The 19,917-nt window shown below is 51.2% G+C and overlaps 1 protein-coding gene across 5 annotated transcripts in view; it reads right to left on the bottom strand.

Moving 5' to 3' along the window:
• CASKIN1 (CASK interacting protein 1) overlaps window positions 1-19,917 on the bottom strand; it is a 105,809-nt gene that overhangs the window by 5,930 nt on the left and 79,962 nt on the right. For 2 of the 5 annotated variants that reach the window (XM_083712043.1, XM_083712047.1), the window contains 12 exons: window positions 17,825-17,933; window positions 17,459-17,567; window positions 14,487-14,581; window positions 11,378-11,495; window positions 10,207-10,458; window positions 8,008-8,115; window positions 7,158-7,279; window positions 5,881-5,968; window positions 3,412-3,506; window positions 2,627-2,737; window positions 1,704-1,805; window positions 600-738 (listed from right to left, as the gene is read on the bottom strand). In XM_083712043.1, coding sequence (XP_083568169.1) covers window positions 600-738; window positions 1,704-1,805; window positions 2,627-2,737; window positions 3,412-3,506; window positions 5,881-5,968; window positions 7,158-7,279; window positions 8,008-8,115; window positions 10,207-10,458; window positions 11,378-11,495; window positions 14,487-14,581; window positions 17,459-17,567; window positions 17,825-17,933 — 1,448 coding nt within the window. The remainder of the gene's footprint in view (window positions 1-599; window positions 739-1,703; window positions 1,806-2,626; window positions 2,738-3,411; window positions 3,507-5,880; window positions 5,969-7,157; window positions 7,280-8,007; window positions 8,116-10,206; window positions 10,459-11,377; window positions 11,496-14,486; window positions 14,582-17,458; window positions 17,568-17,824; window positions 17,934-19,917) is intronic. The other 3 variants (XM_083712044.1, XM_083712046.1, XM_083712045.1) reach the window with 3 other exon arrangements.

The raw sequence follows: 19,917 nt of genomic DNA, 5'->3' as shown, positions 1-19,917 counted from the left end.
CTAAATCCAGTAGTGTTGCTTAACTGTTGTTTGGTCACCCAATCCCAAATGTTCACCAAGCTGCAGAGGCAAGACCAGCTGAGGGAAAAATCCCAAACATGGCGGGGGGGGGGGGAGAGAACAAGCCAGGTAGCACAAGCCAGGTAGCTGGTTTGCTTATCTGTGAACAAACCATGGTTAAAACAAACCATGACTTAGAATAATGTGTGAATGCAGCCACTGTAACATCCTTATTGTGTCATTTTCTCCATTTGTCCTCCTTTTTAATGGCATCTTCTAAATAAGGCAAAAGAGAAGACTTTTTTAAAGGGCAGGTAAGAGAGTTTGTAGATTTGGCGTGTCACACATTCAACTGGACATCCCTGCCATGTTCAGACTAAATTCTCATCGCAAAAGCAATGTCCCAGGCAATCTGAGCCACCCTCCCTGCCAATCCCACACCTTCCCACAAACAAAGCATGTAGGTAGGTGGCCAGGATGCACAAATGCAAAATCACAAGACATGCTGCACTCCCCTGCCCAGCGCCCTCCCCCCCCCCAAATGCCCAGAGAGAGAGAGAGACATGGCAGAACCAGGTTGGGAATCTGCCTTTTCTCACCCAGCTTTGTGATGCCGATCTCCTGCAGGTCCTCCCAAGTGATGTCAGTGATGAAGTCAATGTTCTCATAACCATTTTCCACCAGGACCTTGTAATACTGTGCCAGCCCAATCATGGAGAGCCAGAGAGCCAAGTTAGCCTGGGGGGGACAGAGGACAAAGTATGTAAACAGCACTCCCTGAATCACATCGTAACTGAAACCACCAGAGCTCTGAAATCAAACCTTGGTGCAGTTTGTTTTCTCCCTAAATCCATGAGTTGTTTCCACAGTAACAGTTCGGTCTTTGGGCTGCCATGCTTTGGAATCTGTTTTATCGAGTATCCAAGGTACCTTGTTACCAGATCATTGCCAGCCTGTCTATTGAAGCTCTATTGTGCCATTTTGAGGATTATGCACCTTTAATTAAACATTTTCTTATCGCAGCTTCCACCCTTTTTATTGCTTTCTGAAGAACAGGACGGCAGGTTTAATAATTCACAATAAAGTCCCTCTTAAATAGCTGTATTAATTGCCCCTTATTGTCAGTTTCTATTTCTGCAAATGGAGGCTTTAGTAGTGGCTTCCTCCAGTGATTAAAGATTGATTGAATGAATAAATTTTATTATTACGGTCACAGACCAGTTCCAGCTGTGATTAAAGATTCTTTCCCCAGTGCTTCCTCACCATGGGAACAAGAACATGTTTAACATTCAGGGTAACCCAGAAGGTAATTTATTAGTAAAATTGCATTACACTGAACTGGGGGAAAAGGCAGAAACTATAAACGGGAAGCTTTTAATTAATGTTTCAAGGTTCTTTCCTGATTTCTGCTTCAACATTGTAGCTGGATCCTAACTATGAGGAAAGAAACTGCTGGATAATAATACAGTGCTATATTAAGTGATGTATGGGACCAGAATTTTAATTTTGGTTCCAGCTGATTGCAGAAAAGCAGTGCCTTAGCAGCACTTAAGAGAGGCTGAGTGCAGAAGCAAACATGGGGACCCAAAAGTGGCAGGAGACACCCTGGAATTTCTCTTGGTTGGTGTAGGCTGGGAGTTGCCACCTCAGGGTAATGAGCCTGAGATGGTGACCACTCTGTGTGCAAGAAAGAAAAAGCTTACTGGCTTGTACTCTGGAAGCCACTCAGGGATATTTAGGCTGTTGATCTCTGAAGCGATCTTCTTCCTATGTCCTGGTTTTGTGACCCCAATGGCAGTCAGGTCCTACAACAAACAGAAGAGCCACTTCTTACTAGGTGCCGCAAAAGCAGCAAGCAGAACCCCCCAAAAGGGATCAGTGGGAACCGCGAAGAATCACTCATCAAGGCAGGAGGGTCACTGGCAAAGCCTTGAGGGTTCCTTTGAACCCGACCAAGTTGTCCACTCACCCAGCTAGGTAAACATGGCTCGTGGACTGAAGGCAAAGACCAGAAGCAAAGTTAACATCATAATTGTGTACAGAATGTGGCAGCGTCTCCTCCCTCCTAAGACAAGTGTTCGGGTGCCAGCCAACAGGAGGCTCATTTTGGCTGCCCCCACCCACAGTCTCTCCCCCCCCCCCCCAGTTTTCCATTTAACATAAAAGAGTGTGTGTTGCTGGAAAGGAACTAAAACTTGATAGAAGAGATTCTGTAGGCCTGCTGTGTAAGGCACATTTGCAAGAACAAGCAACCAGGGAAGAAATCCAAGATTGTTTCACCATGCAACTGATACTTCTTATATTTTAAAATATATTATCATCTAAACCAGCCTTCCCCCAACTTGGTGCACTCCAAATGTTTTGGGCATGCTACTTGGGGCTGTTGTTGTGCAGAAAAAGTTGGAGGGCACCAGGTTGAGAGAAGGCTGAATGCACAGCATATGTTATGTTGCTTAATATCCATTGCCAGGCAACATATAGAAGACAAAATTACTTGGCAGGGATGCATTGCACACCTGTAAAATTAGCCAGCTCCTAACACCAGAGCTTTGTGTAAAAGAGAGCCTGCCATTGCACCGTGTGGCAAACTCAGATCCCTCCCACCTCCCTCTTTGCCAGCCCTCACCTCTGGCGTCATCCGGCTGATGGTAGGGATGTCATACCCAGCATTGATGAAGTTGGAGGCGTAAAGCTGCAGCTGGAACTTGTATAGCCACTGGTAGACAGCCTCTGAGCTCTGGCAGCAGGGAGATGAGCAATTATTCACGGCTATTTTTAATCCACTTGCAAATTTCCTACCCTGAACCCTTGAAAAAGGGAGGGCTAGATGCTTAAATGAACCAATGCAGCACTGGTGGGTGCTGGTGTGTCCACCAATTAACCATTGGTGCTTGCAAAGGTCTCAATAAATTTCCCCTCATAAATCCGCAGTACACAGAAGAATATTTGCTCTTCCTGCTTGCTTCCTGTTTCGCGCTGGGCCAGCCCCACAGCAGCCATTTTGTGGCGTGTCCCGCCCCTGTGGCAGCCATCTTGTGACTGGTGCCTGCGGCTCTTTATCAAAATTCCACTGGCCCAGGAAATCTGGCGACCCCTGAAATAAACAGGGCCGTTCTCTTTCTTTATATATACAAGAAGTTGCGCCAGCAGCTCCCTGCGTGTAGCGCGTTGCAATTTCTGTGATTCGGAGTTTTACAAGCACAGTTGTGTGTGTTTGCGAGCCGTGGGCGCTTGTGCTAGTAAAACCCAAACCAATGAATTCAAATTACTGGACAAGAATCCCTAGAAAGCCTGGACTGCTCTTTTCCTCAAAACTATTGCTAGGAAGTGTCCCAGCTACTTTCCCACATGCCTGCGCTATTCCATCAATACCACAACTCCAGCCCCCAGCAGCGAGTTTCTCAGACTTGCCTTCCCTTCTGACATGGGCTCCACTTTCTTTGGCTGCTCACTGTAAGGCTGCCCTGGGTAGGATGAGGTGCCCAAACTATGTGTCCGAGAAGAACCTGGAACAAAAGCAGGCAGGGAGGCGGTGGATTAGCATTACGGAGAGGCCCGCTGGGACCCTTCACACAAAGGCCAGCAGCAAAGTGCAAGGATGCCAGGTTGCCCACCACATTTCAGATCTTGGGAGAGCAGTGGGCCTCATCAAGAGCCCCTGGTTTGTCAACCTCTGAGCAACATTTGAAAGTGGCTCCCAGCTGCGTCGTCTCCTCTCTCTCTCTCTCTCTCTCTCTCTCTCTCTCTCTCTCTCTCTGCCATAAGAATGCCAGACAGGACATTTATTGCCCTTGAGCTCCCATGAAAGCAAACGGCAAGGTTGGTGTCCAGCTGTCCATGCATCAAGTATCACGGACAGGGGCATCTTTCAGCCTCGGGGCCCTGTGGGAGAGGCAAAAGTGGGTGCAGCAACAAATGTGTGTTTTCATTTTGTGCAGTAGACTGCATTCCTGCCATGCAATAGTCAAGAGGCTTCTATCTATATCTACGCAAACACAGGCACCTCCCTATCAGAAAGGATGACATCAGAAGAGCCTGTTGGATCAGGCCAATGGGGGTCCAGCATGCTGTTCTCACCTTTGCCAACCAGGTGCCTATGGGAAACCTGGAAGCATAATGGCCCAAATGGCTTAACGGAAGGGAGCCTGATTTACACGTAGAAACCCCCCTGCCTTAAAGTACAGTGAGCTACTGCCAGCCAGTGTCGCCAACGCTGAGCTGGATGCACCAATGGCCTGAGGCAGTAAAAGACCGCTTCCTGCATTCCTTAAAGGACCACAGCTCAGTGCCAGAGTGCCTGCTTTGAGTGCAGAAGGTCCAGGTTAAATCCCCAGCTTCTCCAGGTAGGACTGGGGAAAGCCTCCCTGCCTGAAATGCTGGAGAACCCCTGCCAGTCAGTGCAGGCAATACTAAGCTAGATGGGCCAAAGGTCTGACTGTATAGAGGCAGCTTCCTACAACCCTATGTCATGTCCCATCCAGGCAAACGGAGCAGGGAGAGGGAAGGGTTTGGCCTGGGGAGTGAGGACAGGGATGATCCTGTGGAGAATTTGGAGGGCCAGGCAGGGAGTCCAGGGGGTGGGGGCAGTGGGGGGGCGCACTGAGGTTTCTCACCTTTGACCTAAAGAGAAAGAGGGAGCCCCAGAAATTCTGATCTGGAAACAAAAGGCTAAGTCACTGTCCTAGAAGCAGAGGCCTGGCACCTACATCCCCACAGCGGGGCAGGGGTGGAACCAGTCCAAGATGGCAGCCAAGGTGACCTTGAAGCTCCCCAGCAAGGAATCGGCGCTCTCTTTCAGCCAGCAGGCATGCAGCCCATCCATCTGGATCAAGGGGGCGAAGGGCACCCCAAGCCTCCAAGAGAGATCTTTGGCTAGACAGGTAGGGGGCCTGGGTCTCTTGGCAGGTGCTAGCCCTGACGACCCTCACCCCAAAAATAAAAAGACAGACTCTACTCCAGAAACTGCATCTTCCCTTTCAGAGTGCACAGAAACCCCTGGCCGATAATAAGCAACCCTTTCTCATGCTCCCTGGAGCCACACCTTGAGCTCTGCGGACTGCTGAATCTCCACACTTGAGTGGCAGAGCAAGGCTGAGGCGAAACTTATTCCACTTTGGAAAAATCAACCTGAAAATGCGACACACACACTCCCGGGATGCAACCGTCTCGGCATTCCCACCTGAGTCCTGCCTGAAAAGGGACATGTGCAACATCACCCTTGAGAAGCAGGCAGAGCTAAAAGGGGGGGAAACCGCCATCTGCCCATCTCCGCGTTCCCCAACCGAGAACATCGTCACATTTCTGAAGGCGCACTGCCACCAAGCCGGATTCACCGTGCCAACAAGGGAACAGGAACCATCGTTCTCAGGGGTGGGGTGGGGGTCCGCCGAGACCCACCTTCTGGCGACCTGTGCCTGGGGGACCTAGCAGAGACCTCTAGGAAGCAGGGTCCTCATCAGTATTTCAGCGAGGCTGGGGTGTCTGAAGCTCAGAGCCCCCTCAAAATAGAAAACAGATACATGGGTTGTTGGTTTTTTCGAAGGGGGGTGCAGGCAAAGGCAGACCAGCCAGCGATAAACAGCAATCGGGGACCAGATTGCTCCTTCGCTGGAAGCTGGAGGACAGCCAGGAAGCCAGATTGTGGGGTGGGGGGCTCTTTCTGGGACACAGGCACCACCAACCCCCCCACCAACCTCACCCTGGCAGCAGCACCCCACCCCACCCCAATTTCCCCCTACTAACCAAAGCAAGCGAAGGCATGGCAGCAGCAGAGAGGAAGGGTCATGTTTAGCTCGGAAGGTTCCCCTGCAGCTCTTCAAGGAAATAAGGGGGGGGGGACCCAAAAAGGCTCCGGCGGATGAGCTGTGAGCATCCACGCACCTGCAGGCGTCTCCAGTGCTTTGGCAGGCCCATCACCCACGCCGGATTCTTGCACAGACGCCTTCTGGGAAAGGACGGTTGCCAGAAGCTGAGGAATGGCAGGCGGGGGGGTGGGGGTGAGAAAAACACACACTCTGTTAAAAAAGAAAGAGACTGCAAATAGGGTCCTGGAAGGCAGGGGGGAACTGGCAGCCCCCCACCCCAAAAGATCTAAGACTCTGTTGGCAAAGCTACTCATTTGGGTACAAGAAGGAAAACAGGTGGCACAATGGCACGGCTGCTTGGCATGCGTGCCTTGCAGCACAAATTTTGAAAGAGGCTTCCGGTATCTAGAAAAAAAGAACGGCTTGGGGGGCAGGGGGGGCAGTGCAAGGAAGTCTCTCTCTCTTTCTCCCTCCTCCTCCTGGCCCACTTTTTCCAGGGAATGGAATGAGCCCCTGGTCAGCTTGCCAAGTAGTCACAAACGCGGGCTGCGGGCACCAGGGGGCAGCAGAGGACGTGCAAAGCTGCCAGTGGTATCTAAAGCTATTTTCACCAACCTGGTGCCCACCCCCCTCCCAAATGTTTTGAACTACAGCTCCCATCAACCGCAGCCAGCAAGGCTGTAGTCCAAATCCTCTGGAAGGCTGCCCAACTCAACCTGCAAGGACGGAAGCTTTCTTGGGACGTAGCTGAGGTTGTTTTTGGAAGCCAGGGTGGTGTAGTGGTTCGGAGTGAAGGACTAGGACCTGGGAGACCTGGGTTCGAATCCCGGCTCAGCCATGAAGCTCACTGGGTGTGACCAGTCACTGTCCTTCAGCCTACCCTACATCACAGGGTTGTTGTGAGGATTAAATGAGGAGGGGGAGAACCTCTTGAACTTCTTGGAGAGAAAAAAGTGGGATATAAATGCAAATAATAATAATAATTTTAAGTGCTGGGATTCAAACAAGCCAGGATGTGGGTTTTTTTGTTTTGGGGAGGGGAGATAATCCTTGCATCTCAGACTCTCTTGATGAAGATAACATCACTCCGAACATGCTTCGAGGAACATGAGCCTTTTAGAGAATCATGGAATCAAAAAAGCTGGAAGGCGCCCTGCAGGTCATCTAGCCCAGTGTTTCCCAACTTTTGGTCTCCAGCTGTTTTTGGACTACAACTCCCATCATCCCTAGCTAGCAAGACCAGTGGTCAGGGATGATGGGAATTGTAGTCCAAAAACAGCTGGAGACCAAAGGTTGGGAAACACTGATCTAGCCCAACCCCCTGCAATGCAGAGACAACATAGCCAAGCTCACCTTGACGCCTTCCGAGCCCGGGTGGAGGGGGGCGTGGCCTCCGCTGCCGGTGCTTTGGCCACTCCCCGAACTCCGCCCACTGGCCACGCTTCCCGTGCTGCCCACACTGCTGCGGTCGCCACCTAGCCAACAGGGAGGGGAGAGGCGGTTAAAGGCCCAGAGGGGCGGCGAGAAAAAAGAAATTGAGCCTGACTTGACTCTGCAGCATGTTAAGCACTCGCCTGGTAGCCAGGGGTGACCACCGGGACCACCACATACAAGGGAACTGTGAGCCAGCTAGAGGAAGGAGCCTCAAGCAGAGAAGTCAAGCAAGCTCCTCGAGGAGAAAAAGGTGTGGTATAGATGCAAGAAATAAATAAAACTTGGGGTGGAGGGACCAGGTGTCATGGCTGACACACAGCTGTTGCCAGTGATATCTCATTCTCCCACTACAGGAACACAGGAAGCTGCTTCACTCTAAGCCAATCTGTTGGCCCATTAGTTCAGTACTGTCCACACTGGCTGGCAGCCGCTCTCCGGGGTTTCAGGCAGGGGACATTCCCAGCCCTTCCTGGGGATGCCACTGGGAATTGAACTGGGGTCCTTCTGCAAGCAAAGCAGGCACTCTTCCACTGAGCTGCAGCCCTTCCCAGGAGCTTAGAAAGCTGCTGCCTCATGATTATGACCACTGGGTCATCTAGCACAGTATTGTCTACACTGGCTGGCAGCAGCTCTCCAGGATTTCAGCCAGGATTTATCTGGAGATGCTGGGGATCAAACCCGGGTCCTTCTGCATTGCAATGCAGGTGTCCTGCCACTGAACCAGATGGGTTTCTAGCCTGATCCACCAGCGCCTTTCTGATGCTCTTACCTGCGTAGGGTTTGCGAAGCACCCAGATCTCTTCTGGTGGGGCTGGTGTGCCAGCACCTGGCGATGGGGACAAGTGGGACGGGCTGGCGTCAGACCCTCGGGAACCTTCTGGGCCAAAGACCACAGGAAAGAGAGCAAGAACGTGAAGCAAGTCAGCAGAATCCCATGAAGTTGTGTGTGACCCAGAGAGGAGGGGGCACAAACAGCGGCAGCTGCCCCCACAACCAACCTCCATATCTCCAGGGTTTGGGAGGGGGTTAGCCTGCCAGAAGCTGCCCCTCCCTCCGCGGGGGCACCAATGATTGCCCAGCGCTCAAAAGAGTTATTCTCAGCCATTGCAATCCTCCCAGAGCATTCCGACCCCCCTGCCCCCCCCAGCACAGACTAAGGTCCAGAAGAAGAGCTTGCAGGATCAGGTCAGTGGCCCATCTAGCCCAGCATCCTGTTCTCACAGTGGCCAACCAGGTCCCCGTGGGAAACAGGATTCGAATGCCAGAGCCCTCTCCTTTCCCGGACCTAATGGTCAGGGGTCCCTTTACCTTTACATCTATCTATCTATCTATCTATCTATCTATCTATCTATCTATCTATCTATCAAAGCAGCTTACAAACCTCAGTCAGAGGCAGCACTGTTTCCAAACACCAGGTGCTGAAAATCAGAAATGCATGGGGGTTTGGGGGGGGGGGAGAGAAGAGAAGAGTTCCTGCTGCTCTCAGGTCCTGCTTGTGGGCTTCCATTGGGGTCACCTGGCCAGCTGCTGTGAAAACAGGAGCCTGGGCTAGATGGGCCACTGGCCTGATCCAGCACTGCAGGGCTCCTCTGCTGGCCCAAATAAACCACCATGCAGGTGAATCCTGTGTGCATCTCCATTTGTGTTCTCTGGCCACACGTATGGGGCTCGAAAGTGCTAAAGCTAACAAGTGGTGCAAGCCAGCGCTGCCCTGAAGAGTCCCTAGCTTGGCTCAACAATCAAGAACAAAACTTTTCTGGTCCACCTATTTATCGGACAGGGATGTTTGTCCCCCTTGTGCAAAGAGCCACACGCTGGGGGGGCTGTTGGGAGGGGGAGAGGAGGAGGGAGGAGATGGAATGCAGTGGTGCTAAAACAAACACTAAAATGGTTCTCAACAGGGGAAAGGGAAGCATTTGCACTCCGGTGCTCACACCTCACTCAAGTCATGCTACACCTCACATTGCAACCCTCCTCTGCCTGTAACACAAGCCACACCTTTGCAGATCTTCATTACACCCCCAAGCACGCTGCGTTTCTGAGTCTAGGGTTCCTACCTTTCTTCTTGCAAAATACAGGGTGGGGCACTTGAGGGACATTTGTGTGTGGTTTTGTTTTTTAATCTGGTGCTAAAGTGACTTCAAAGCAATCCATTGCAATTTGTTGCAGCCTAACAGGATAGCCCTTCTGCAATTCGTTACACACACACACACAAAAATTATTATAATGGGCCTTGATGGCAACACTAGTTTCTACCCCAGCCTGGGGCTCTCAAGCTGCTTTGAACTACAACTCCCATCAGTCCCAGCCATCATGGGCCTGGGATGCTGGAGCTGATGGGAGTTGCGGTCCAGAACATCTGAAGGACTCCTAAGTTGGCAAAAGCTGCTCCAGCCGTTCTGCCTTTGGCGGTTCTTACTCTCCTCTGAAACGACTTCCCTCCTTCTCCCTCTTTCTGCACCTTAGACCTGAAACACTCACTCTCTCTCTCTCTCTCTCTCTCTCTCTCTCTCTCTCTCTCACACACACACACACACACACACACACACACAACACCTTGGACTTCCATCTGCTTTCATAAGTGGCAACATATCAGGGTGTTGGGACTAGATAGATGAGTCTTTGGGTCCCTTCCAGCTCTCTAGTCCTATGATTCTATGAACAAGGAAGTTTCTTGCAGGCAGATTTTGTCAAGGAGTATAATAAAGAAGTCTCCTTTGAAAAGGTAACATTTTCCCCCAATTTGTTTATATGTGCCCCTTTCAAACCTCGGCTCTTCAGAAGGCTCCTTATGCAGCCACACTTTCTTTCGACACCTGACCCACATCCTTGGACGCATGCACACATAGAGAGCAGAACCCGGATGAGGACGGGGAATGAGAGGAATGCAGGAACCCCCCTGGGAGCAACGCAAAAACATGACAAAAGCACAAATCAGAAACAAACGAAGCGATGCAGGACAGACTACCTGGGATGACGCCAGGCCCTTCCACAGCGCCGTGGGGGAGCCTGCGGTAGCCAAAGGAACTGAAAAGAGGCTGGTGGGGGTTTGGTGGAGGTGGAGGCAGGAAATGGACCTGATGATGGGAGGAGGAGGAGGTGGTGGTGGAGGAGGAGGAGGAGAAGGAGAAGCAGGAATGGCCATTAGGCACCGAGGCCCCTCCAGCTGGGAGGGAGATGGCTTGAAACTGCCCCGGGTAAGGCCCAGCGTCCCACGGACCTGGTAATAGAAACAACAAACCGTGAAATGGGTCCTGCAGACCTGGAGAAGGAGGAAGATGATTTTTAAGCTGCCTATCAAAGTTGGAAGATAAGGGAGTCAGACCCATCTAGCTTCATACTGTCAGCACTGACTGGCAGTAGCTCTCTGGGGTTTGGGGCAGGAGACTTTCCCCAACCTTTTCCTGTGTGACTGCTTTCCACTGAGTCAGACTACTGATCCACTTAGCTCAGTGTTGCCTACACAGGCTGGCGGTGGCTCTCCGGAGGTTCAGATGGGGCTCTCTCCCAGTCTTACCTAGAGATGCCAGGGATTGAACCCAAGACCTTATACATGCTACTGCCCTTCCCGTTAGGAATGTAGGAAGCTGCCTTAGACCAAAGGTCTAGCTTGGTATATCGAGCTCAGTAGTGTCGACACTGACTGGCAGCAGCTCTCCAGGGCTTCAGGCAGGGGACATTCCCATCCCAACCTTTCTGTATGCGATGCAGATGTTCGTCTACTGAGCCAGCCTGTGATCCTGTGATGCACACCTGCACTTCCTGCCCCCACCTCCGCCAGCTGCAAAGAGTCATAATTGTTAAGATTGGAAGGGACCCGAAGTCAGCTAGCCTAGTCTAACCCATTGTATTGCAGGAATCATAGCTGAAGAGAGCCATGGAAATTGGGTGGGCCTCGGCAAGAGGAGCTTGAGGGTCCTGCGTATGCTACAACCTCCCTGGCATTCCCAAAGAACAGCCATTCAGGGTGCAAAATTGGAATTGCCTCCGCTCCAAACTTCCCCTTATTGATTTGCTTTATGGCAATGAACAGAAAACTCCGAGGTCTCCGTCTGCAAAGGCCCTCACACCTCAAGAATGAGGCAGGTCAGGTAGGAAGCGATAGGAGAAAAATAGCCCACACAGGGAGGAAGTCTTGCCTGTTCGTTTGCTGATCGCTTCGACGAGGGTGGAAGGGAAGTAGCCCACACGGTCATTGCCGGTCCGGTTGTCGTGGATGCAGCCTTTCCACCGGCCGTCGGCGTGCTGCTCCAGGACCTGGGAAATTGGGAGGGTAGTGGGGGGTTAGTAGAGAAGGAGGGGACCAAGTAATGGGCCAAAATCACCTTCAAAGTGGGTTGCTCCAGGGCCTTGCCAACAGGTTGGCCATGGGAGCTAGAAGATGCCACCCAGCCTGGGATGTTTCAAGGCCTCGAGACGGCCTCCAAGCCCCAGCCCCCTAACTCAAAAAGTCTTCCCTCCTAACCCCAGGGGAGAGGGTCCTAACTGCAGTTCCTCGGTAGTGTGTCAGGGGGAGCTGGTCCATGTAGAAACCAGCCTATGGTGAGATGTGCATTCCTTGCTCCGCCCTTTTTGTCTCTGGCCACGCCCACCCATCATGTGCCCTCCTCCCCCAAGACGACAGCCTGGATTGCAATGTGGCCCCCAGGCTACCAAAAAGCTTTTCCACCCCGGACCATAAATCCTCTGAATGAGGGGGAAACCAGGGTAGGACCCTCCAGGTGTTTCGTAATAGGCCTGGGGAGAGATCTGGGTTCTAATTCACACCCTGGGCTGGTTAACCTTGAGCCAATCACTATGGAATCAGAGTTGGAAGGGACCACGAGGGTCACCTAGTTCAACTCGCTGCAGTGCAGGAATCTTCTGCCCATGGGGCTCAAACCCATGATGCTGAGATTAGGAGTCTCATGCTCTACTGACTGAGCTATTTCAGGTCCCATCAGCACCAGCCAAAGATCAGGGATGAGAGGAGATGGGATCCAGCAACATTCAGAGGATGCCACATCTCAACCAGGCCTTGTCTTTGGCCCAGAACAGACCCCCTTTGCACGGTGCACTGCCAAGGCTGGATGAAGAGCTTTTCCCAAAAACTCTAATGCTTAGATTACTGCGGTCCACAAGCAGATGGCTGGCTTGAGGCACTTCAGGCAATGCAGGTGCCTAATCCTAAATACAGCTACAATAGCAGCAGGTGCTCTAACTGGCAAAGCTATGGATGTTGATCCGACACTTTCACACTCTTTGGCTATCCTATATATAGGAACGGGGCTGGTTCCTCAAGCTGAAAGCATTTCTGCAATCTCTCACTTTGCCAGGTGGGTGGAACCCGCTGCTACCTTGTCTTTGGGCTCCTCCTGCACCTAAGTGACGGGGGAGGCATCTCCTGAGATGTGTCTAGGATCAGTGAAACACCCCCCCACTGGGCAGACAGGGATGCTCCCAGTATCCAAGGGCACCTGGGGAAGGCATGTCAGAGAGAGGCCCTGCCCAACATGGAGAGGGAGGTGGGACTCCTAGGATATCCTATGTGTGGTACAATCGCATCTTGAGTAGGGGCTATGTTCCAGTGATGGTGCGCATACACAAAAACACCTATATTTGAACTTGCATGAGCATCCTTATCTTCCACAGCCGATGCACCAACCTGGTTTTATCCTCTCATTCCCCAGCAACCAGCAAGGTAAAAAGGTAAAGGTAAAGGTACCCCTGCCCGTACGGGCCAGTCTTGACAGACTCTGGGGTTGTGCGCCCATCTCACTTAAGAGGCCAGGGGCCAGCGCTGTCCGGAGACACTTCCGGGTCACGTGGCCAGCGTGACATCGCTGCTCTGGCGAGCCAGAGCCGCACACGGAAACGCCGTTTACCTTCCCGCTGGTAAGCGGTCCCTATTTATCTACTTGCACCCGGAGGTGCTTTCGAACTGCTAGGTTGGCAGGCGCTGGGACCGAACAGCGGGAGCGCACCCCGCCGCAGGGATTTGAACCGCTGACCTTTCGATCGGCAAGTCCTAGGCGCTGAGGCTTTAACCCACAGCGCCACCTGCGTCCCACAACCAGCAAGGTAGAGAGCGTCAAAACTCTCCACCTGGATTACTGGGCAAGCCTTGCTCAGGGTGCAGGCTCTGGGGGCAGTCTTGTGGGGCTGCCCAAATTCCCACAAGTTCTTGCAAGAGCACCCCCCTGAGCAGGGCTTGCCTGCGAAACAAGGTGAAGAGCTTAAAAGCTCTTTTTACGTGCATTTAATTGGCCAGCTTTCAACCACACAAGGTGTGGGGTTTTTTTAAGCCAAGCAGTGCCAGCAGGTTTCAAATCGCTGTAGGCAATTGGAAGATCCAAGAAATGTGTTGGTCAATGGAACCACCAGGCTAAGCTGGCCCCAAGGTTGGACTTGCACAAGTTAATTGTGCATACGACGCAGTCGTACCATGTAGGAACAGAGTCTTCTACAGGCTGAAAGCATTCCTGCAATTGCTTGCTACACCTAGTGAGCAGAGTCTTCTGTTCCCTTCCTTTTGGCTCCTTCTGGACACAGGTGACAAGGGAGGCATCTCTGTCTCCTGAGATGTGGCCATGTTTGGTGCAACATCCCCCTTTGGGCAGGCAAGGACACTCCCAGTGTCCAATAGTGCTGGGGTGAGCATGTGACAGAGAGGAAGACAGAACTCCTGGCTCCCCTTGCAGAGATGGAGGAGACAAGGGAAGCCCCTGCCCCCTTCTCAGATCCTTCTAGCCCCCTTCTAGCTGCTTCCCGCATTCCCGGCAGAGGCCCCCACATCTGGCTGGAGTCCTCCTCTGGGTCCTCAACTTACCTTCCATTCCTGACTTGGTCAGCCCAGTGTTAGAATATTCTGTTCCACCTTAAGAGGGACAGGCATGACTGTTGTGTGTCACATGCCTGTTTACACTCCAGCACAGCTTGCTGGGAACTTCCGTTTGCGTATAGCTTTTGCTTATGCTGCTTGCTTGGAAACGAAGGGGAGAAGACATGTTTTTCCTCTTGTCCTGATGTACGCTGAATAAACTGCTTGTAAATATGCTTTACACAGCCTCTCCCTGCGACTTCTGTTATGTGTTTACTCTACTGAGTTGCGTGCCCAGCTTCTGAAGCTCTGGGTCGCAGATTCATGCTGCACCAAGGACTGGAGTTCGGCCAGCACGTCAGCCGATGGGCTGGAGCCAGCTGTGGGCTTGCCAATTGCCCCCAATTCCTTAGCAGCATCCCAACACCCAGGACAACAGGCAAACTCACTGTGATGATGTCCCCGGCTTTGACGTTGAGGCTGGTCAGGTCGTAGTTGTTGCAGTAATCTTTCACGGCCCTGACCTGCAGGGCGGCGGAAGCATCTAGGCAGAGACAAAGGTGAAGGAGGAGGAGGAGGAGGTGGTTGTATGCCTTCTAGGGAAAGAGGCGCAGGGGCTCAAGGCTACAGGGAAGCAGGGCTTTTCCACCCAGAGACCCTTCCTCTGAACCCTTGGCGGGGTAGCAGAGGTTGTGCGTTGGTGGCAGATGGGTACTCTGTACATGCTTAAAGGCACAGCTTTACTTGACCAAGGAGTGGGGCAAATCTGGGTGATTTTCAGTAAAAGGCAGTGTGGTGTAGTGGTAAGAGTTGTAGTTTAAGACCTGGGAGACCGGGGTTCACCCTCAGCCATGGAACTTGCTGAGTGACCACAGGATAGTCAACCAGCCAGACCTACTTCACAGGGTTGTTGTGCAAATAAGAATGTAGAGCCATGGATGCTTCTTGGAGGTGGCATATAAATGTAATAACGAACAATAAATAAATAGAAGAGGAAGGATTTGCAGCTTCCCATTGTTTAGCAACAGGAAAACCAAGCTATTTATTCCACCTAAGTAAACTGATGACCCAGGAGAAGTTGTTTGTGTGAAAGGATTGTGAGCTTTGGTTCTGAAAGCAAAGCCCTGCACTCAGAACATGCTCGGAGGCACCTCACTCTTTAATGCTATAGCTGTAGATCTTTTGCACCTGGCTCCAGGTGGTAGATGTTTGTGTTCTAGCAAAACAATGAAGCGGATCTTGCAAGCCTGACATCTGCCTGGCCGAAGACATTTGGGGAAACCGAGGCAGAGAAATCCAACTCGCAACCTCTTCTGACTAGGGCGGGAAGAAGGCGCCAATTCCCATTCTGCCCTGCACCTGTCATGCACAACACTGTTTCATTCTCCTACAATTCACCTTTTGCCCCAAACTACATTGTTCATCCTGTTGTTTCAAAATCACATAACTTGTGTAATTATGTAAGTTACATTTTCATTCCACCCTGTTCATTTCAATGCAAAGGAATGCAAATTGGTGATGGTGGTGGGGTGTGCGTGTGTATAATTTGAGGACTAAAATCAACAACAGCAGATGCCAACTATATTTGCTGGGTTAACTTATGTTCCAGACATGGGACAATTAAGTAAACATGGGCAATCTGGGCTCCCGTTTCTGTTTTCGTCGGAATTCTCCGGCATCCCTTCTCCTCCCCTGTGTTAATTAAGATGGGAGTGTGTAATTGGCTAAGAATTCTTCCAGAGAAGCCTCCCTAAAATGAGGTGTTGCACAGGTATCCCCCTCCAGCTCCCAGCATTTAGGAATATTCAAAGAAGAGACTCACCTGGGAACGGCCAAATTTGGGGTGAGTTTCTCTCCCTGCTCTACAGATTAAGCCCACTTGGAAAACGAACAGTTTGCCCATTGCAAACCAGTTCCTGAAACCTACGTTTATAAACTGGGAGATTCCCAATTCTGAGGTAACTACAGAGCTAGTGAAAGGGGCTGGAAATAAGGCCCCACAAACCCGCTAGGTGGCGTCTGACAACCTGGATTTCCTTCTTTCTCCTTGAAGCGAAATGGGTATAAACAATCAACACAGGTGGCTGTTGTGATGATGACTGGGAGAGAATGCCTACAACGTGATTTTAGGACTTTAGAGAAAGCACCTAAATTAGCTTAAAAACACACTAGAGGGAGATAGAGCGCCATGGCATTGCCATTCCTCTTATATTTGGCGTTTATCATTTTCTGACTGTTGAAAGGGCCTCACATTCACAACCCCAAAGCTGCGTGCTCCAAAGTGAAGGAAAGAGAACGCCTTAAGGTCTGTCAGAGAGACCCTCCTTGTGATAGGAAAGACAGCGACATAAGACAAGGCCTTCTCAGTGCCTGCCCCCCTCCCCTTATGGAACTCACCGCACCCCACCAGAGTGAGATATGACAAACCTCCACGTTAGCTGTATTTATTTATTAAGGCCTTTGTAGCCTGATTATCCTGATGATGGTTAGGGTGTAAGGTTCCGTGTTCCTGTTTTTATATAAAGGGTGTGTGATTTCATTCCAGTTTTTTATTTTAAATTTAATATTTCAGTTTAATTTAATATTACACCTGAAGGCAGCCCTGTATAGGGATGTTTATTGCTTGATGTTTTACTGTGCTTTTAATATTTTGTTGGAAGCCGCCCAGAGTGGCAGGGAAAACCCAGTCAGAAGGGCAGCATATAAATTATCGTATTTTTTGCTCTATAAGACTCACTTTTTCCCTCCTAAAAAGTAAGGGGAAATGTGTGTGCATCTTATGGAGCGAATGCAGGCTGCACAGTTATCCCAGAAGCCAGAACAGCAAGAGGGATTGCTGCTTTCACTGCGCAGCGATCCCTCTTGCTGTTCTGGCTTCTGAGATTCGGTATATTTTTTTTCTTGTTTTCCTCCTCCAAAAACTAGGTGCGTCTTATGGTCTGGTGCGTCTTATAGAGCAAAAAATATGGTTAATAATAATAATAATAATAATATGCAGCAGCTGTGTTGTAAGCAGCCTGATGCTCTGATCCAGAGGAAATGCTGGGTCTAAGAGACTATGAAATTAATCACTTAAGCGTGTTAGATCCCACATAGGCCTGCTGGAATTAACATGAAACACAGCTAATGGAGGCCCATTAACCTCAATGGGCCTAATGGCCTAGCATAAAATGAGTTGGGTACAATCCAGTTCAATAAAAGAGCTGTACAACAACAGCCCTGCCAGGGAGGCCAGCTGTGTCATCTCCCGTTCTGCAGGCTACATTTGTGTGAGTGGAAAGGGCAGAGCACCTCCACTTGTGTGTGGCCAACTTTAGACTGACGGTAGAGTCGGAAGGGGCTCAGAGGGTCATCTAGTCCAACCCCCTGCAATGCAGGCATTGCAGCTGAAATCCCTCACAACGACACCCCTTATCCTCACCTCGGAGCATCTGCTTGATCTCCCTGCTGGCCTGGGTGGCCGTGAACTGGTTTACAATGTCCAGCGCCGTCTGGCTATAGGTGTTTCGGATGTGAGCGTTGATTCCGCTCTGCGAAAACAGACAGGGGTGGTGTGGGGAATAGGGTAGGCTGCCTGAGACAGGGAAAATGGAGATCTGGGATGGTGGCAAGGCAAGTGATGGCAAGGAAGAGCCTGAAGATGCCATCCAGGGAGGGCACCGGCTCTCTGGAGCTCAGGGGACCCTCACAAGCTCTGCACCTTGGCACGAGAGAGGGACTGCCCCCCAAGTTCTGTGCCCTCCCTCTCCCCACCATTCCTGCAAGCAGAACAGGGCAGGGTGCTTACATCCAGGAGGAGGCGCACAACCTCTGTCTTGCCGCATAAGGCTGCCTCATGCAACGCAGTGCCTGCCTTCGTCTGCCGATTGATGTCGATCCCGGACTGGAGCAGGAGTCTGCGGGAGGAAAGAGGGCAAAAAAACAACAACAACTAAGCCCCCAAATCCCTGGCAGATGCTCCTGGGTTCAAGGGCGCCTGCCAGATGGGCAGAAATCCAACAGGTGCCACTGTGGAGGCCTGGAAATGGAGCTGCAGAGACAAGTAGCCCCCAGACAGAGAGAAGACCAAAAAAAAGGTCTGTAAACTTTCACCCGCTGCAAATCCCATGCAAATAATGTCTTTCATTCTGCTTTCTGGGCTTTCGAAGGAGCCACGGCTACTTGAGTCTTCAAGCCCATTTCCCAGAAGCAGCACTGAAGATCTTTTTTTAATTTCAGGGGGAAAGAAAGGAGCGGCACACTTGCGCATTAAACCCATGGGCATTTGCTTTGGCCAAACGTTTGCCCCATCTTGGCTTTCCTATGCACACAGTATCAGTGCCTTACACCAGGAGGAAGAAGCAGAGGCACCCTCGACTCACAAGGCTTTCCACGCACACTTTGGATGTGGTGCGCAAGACCATGTGAGCCTGACACACTAAAAATGGGGAGAAGGGGTTGGGTGGGGTGGTCCTGCTAGATAAGGTGAGGTGGCCTAGCAAGGCCATCCGATGCCAGGGTAGATGGGAGCAGATGGTTGGGGCAGATGGGAGCTGTAGTCCCAAAAAGCTAGAGGACACCAGGTTGAGGATAGCTGAGCTAGGCGATCTCACTTAGCCCCTCCCGGATTCGAAACCACTCCATCAATCAAGACTCTAGCCCTGATGGAACCTCAGTTGAGGCTCAATTCTCTGCTCCTCCCCAGGCAAGGTCTCTGAATACTGCTTGCCCCTGGAGGAAGACCCTCACATTTGCTGGGCTATTAAGTGGCTGTTTCCTGTCCACCAGACTCTTGGGCCCCGCAAGACTACCCCATTAATAACTCCCAGGACAGGAAATGACTTGGCGGGGGGGGGGGGAGGGAGATGCTTGCGATTAATGCTTTGCCTGCAGCTCCTGCCGCCCTCTGGCTTTGACTTCTCCTTTCTGAAGCCTTCCAGGCCCTTCTCTACCTTACAAGGCTGATGCGAGGACAAGCGAGATAGCAGATGCAGAACATTTCGACAGTTGCCCATAATAGGCCAGGGATGAACCTTTCTGGCTCTCATGGGTAATAAATACTCCGAGAAGCTCAAAATCCAGGACTCCCACACAGGGAGCAAAAGCAAAGGAGGCTGTAATATGGAACATGCTGGGGTTCAGCCCACCCCAATGGGGTCCCCTCAACATGCCAGGGAAGAGAAGAAGCCCTATATAAAGTATTTCACAGTGGGGGCCTGCGCTACCCCAATAGGGACATCCCACCCCATCCATCATTCCATCAGGCTATAGGAGAGGGAGAGAAACTGGTCTGAGACTTCTCCATCCGCTGAAAGGCCACCAGTCTTTGGCTCATCCTCTCCCAACCCAGCTGGTCATTGCAAGGACTTCACGACAATGACAGGTCTGAGCAGCTTCCTCCCTCCCAATTACATACATGTTGTAGGTTTTTTTAAGACCCTAGGCTTGCTGGCAGGAAGAGTCCTATCATGGATATAAACAATGGTGGAAGTTGAATAAGAACCTAAGAAGAGCCTTCTGGATCAGACCAATGGCCCATCTAGTCCAGGACTGGACTCACAGATGCCCCATGGGAAGCCTGTAAGCAGGATCTGAACCCAAGAGCCCTCTCCCTCCTGCAGTTCCAGCAACTGGTTTTTTAGGAGAATCTCTCCCTTCGACTGAAGAGGTAGAACAGAGCCATGCTGGCTAGCAGCCATGGAGACCCCTCTCTTCCATGAATTTGTCCAGTCCTCTTTTGAAGCCACCCAAGTTGGTGGCCATCACTGCCCCTTGTGGCAGCGAGTTCCATAGTTTTAACAATGTGCTATGTTCTTTTATCTATCCTGAATCATCATCTTTTTTTCCAGCTTAAGAAGCAGGATTACAGATGGTTTTTAAAAAAAATTAATGCAGTAATCC

The sequence above is a fragment of the Podarcis gaigeae genome, assembly GCF_964106915.1.
Source record: "Podarcis gaigeae genome assembly, chromosome: 14".
NCBI classification, from domain to species: Eukaryota; Metazoa; Chordata; class Lepidosauria; order Squamata; family Lacertidae; genus Podarcis; species Podarcis gaigeae.
Note: the sequence above shows the minus strand (reverse complement) of the source record. Positions and strands in the feature narration are given on the sequence as shown.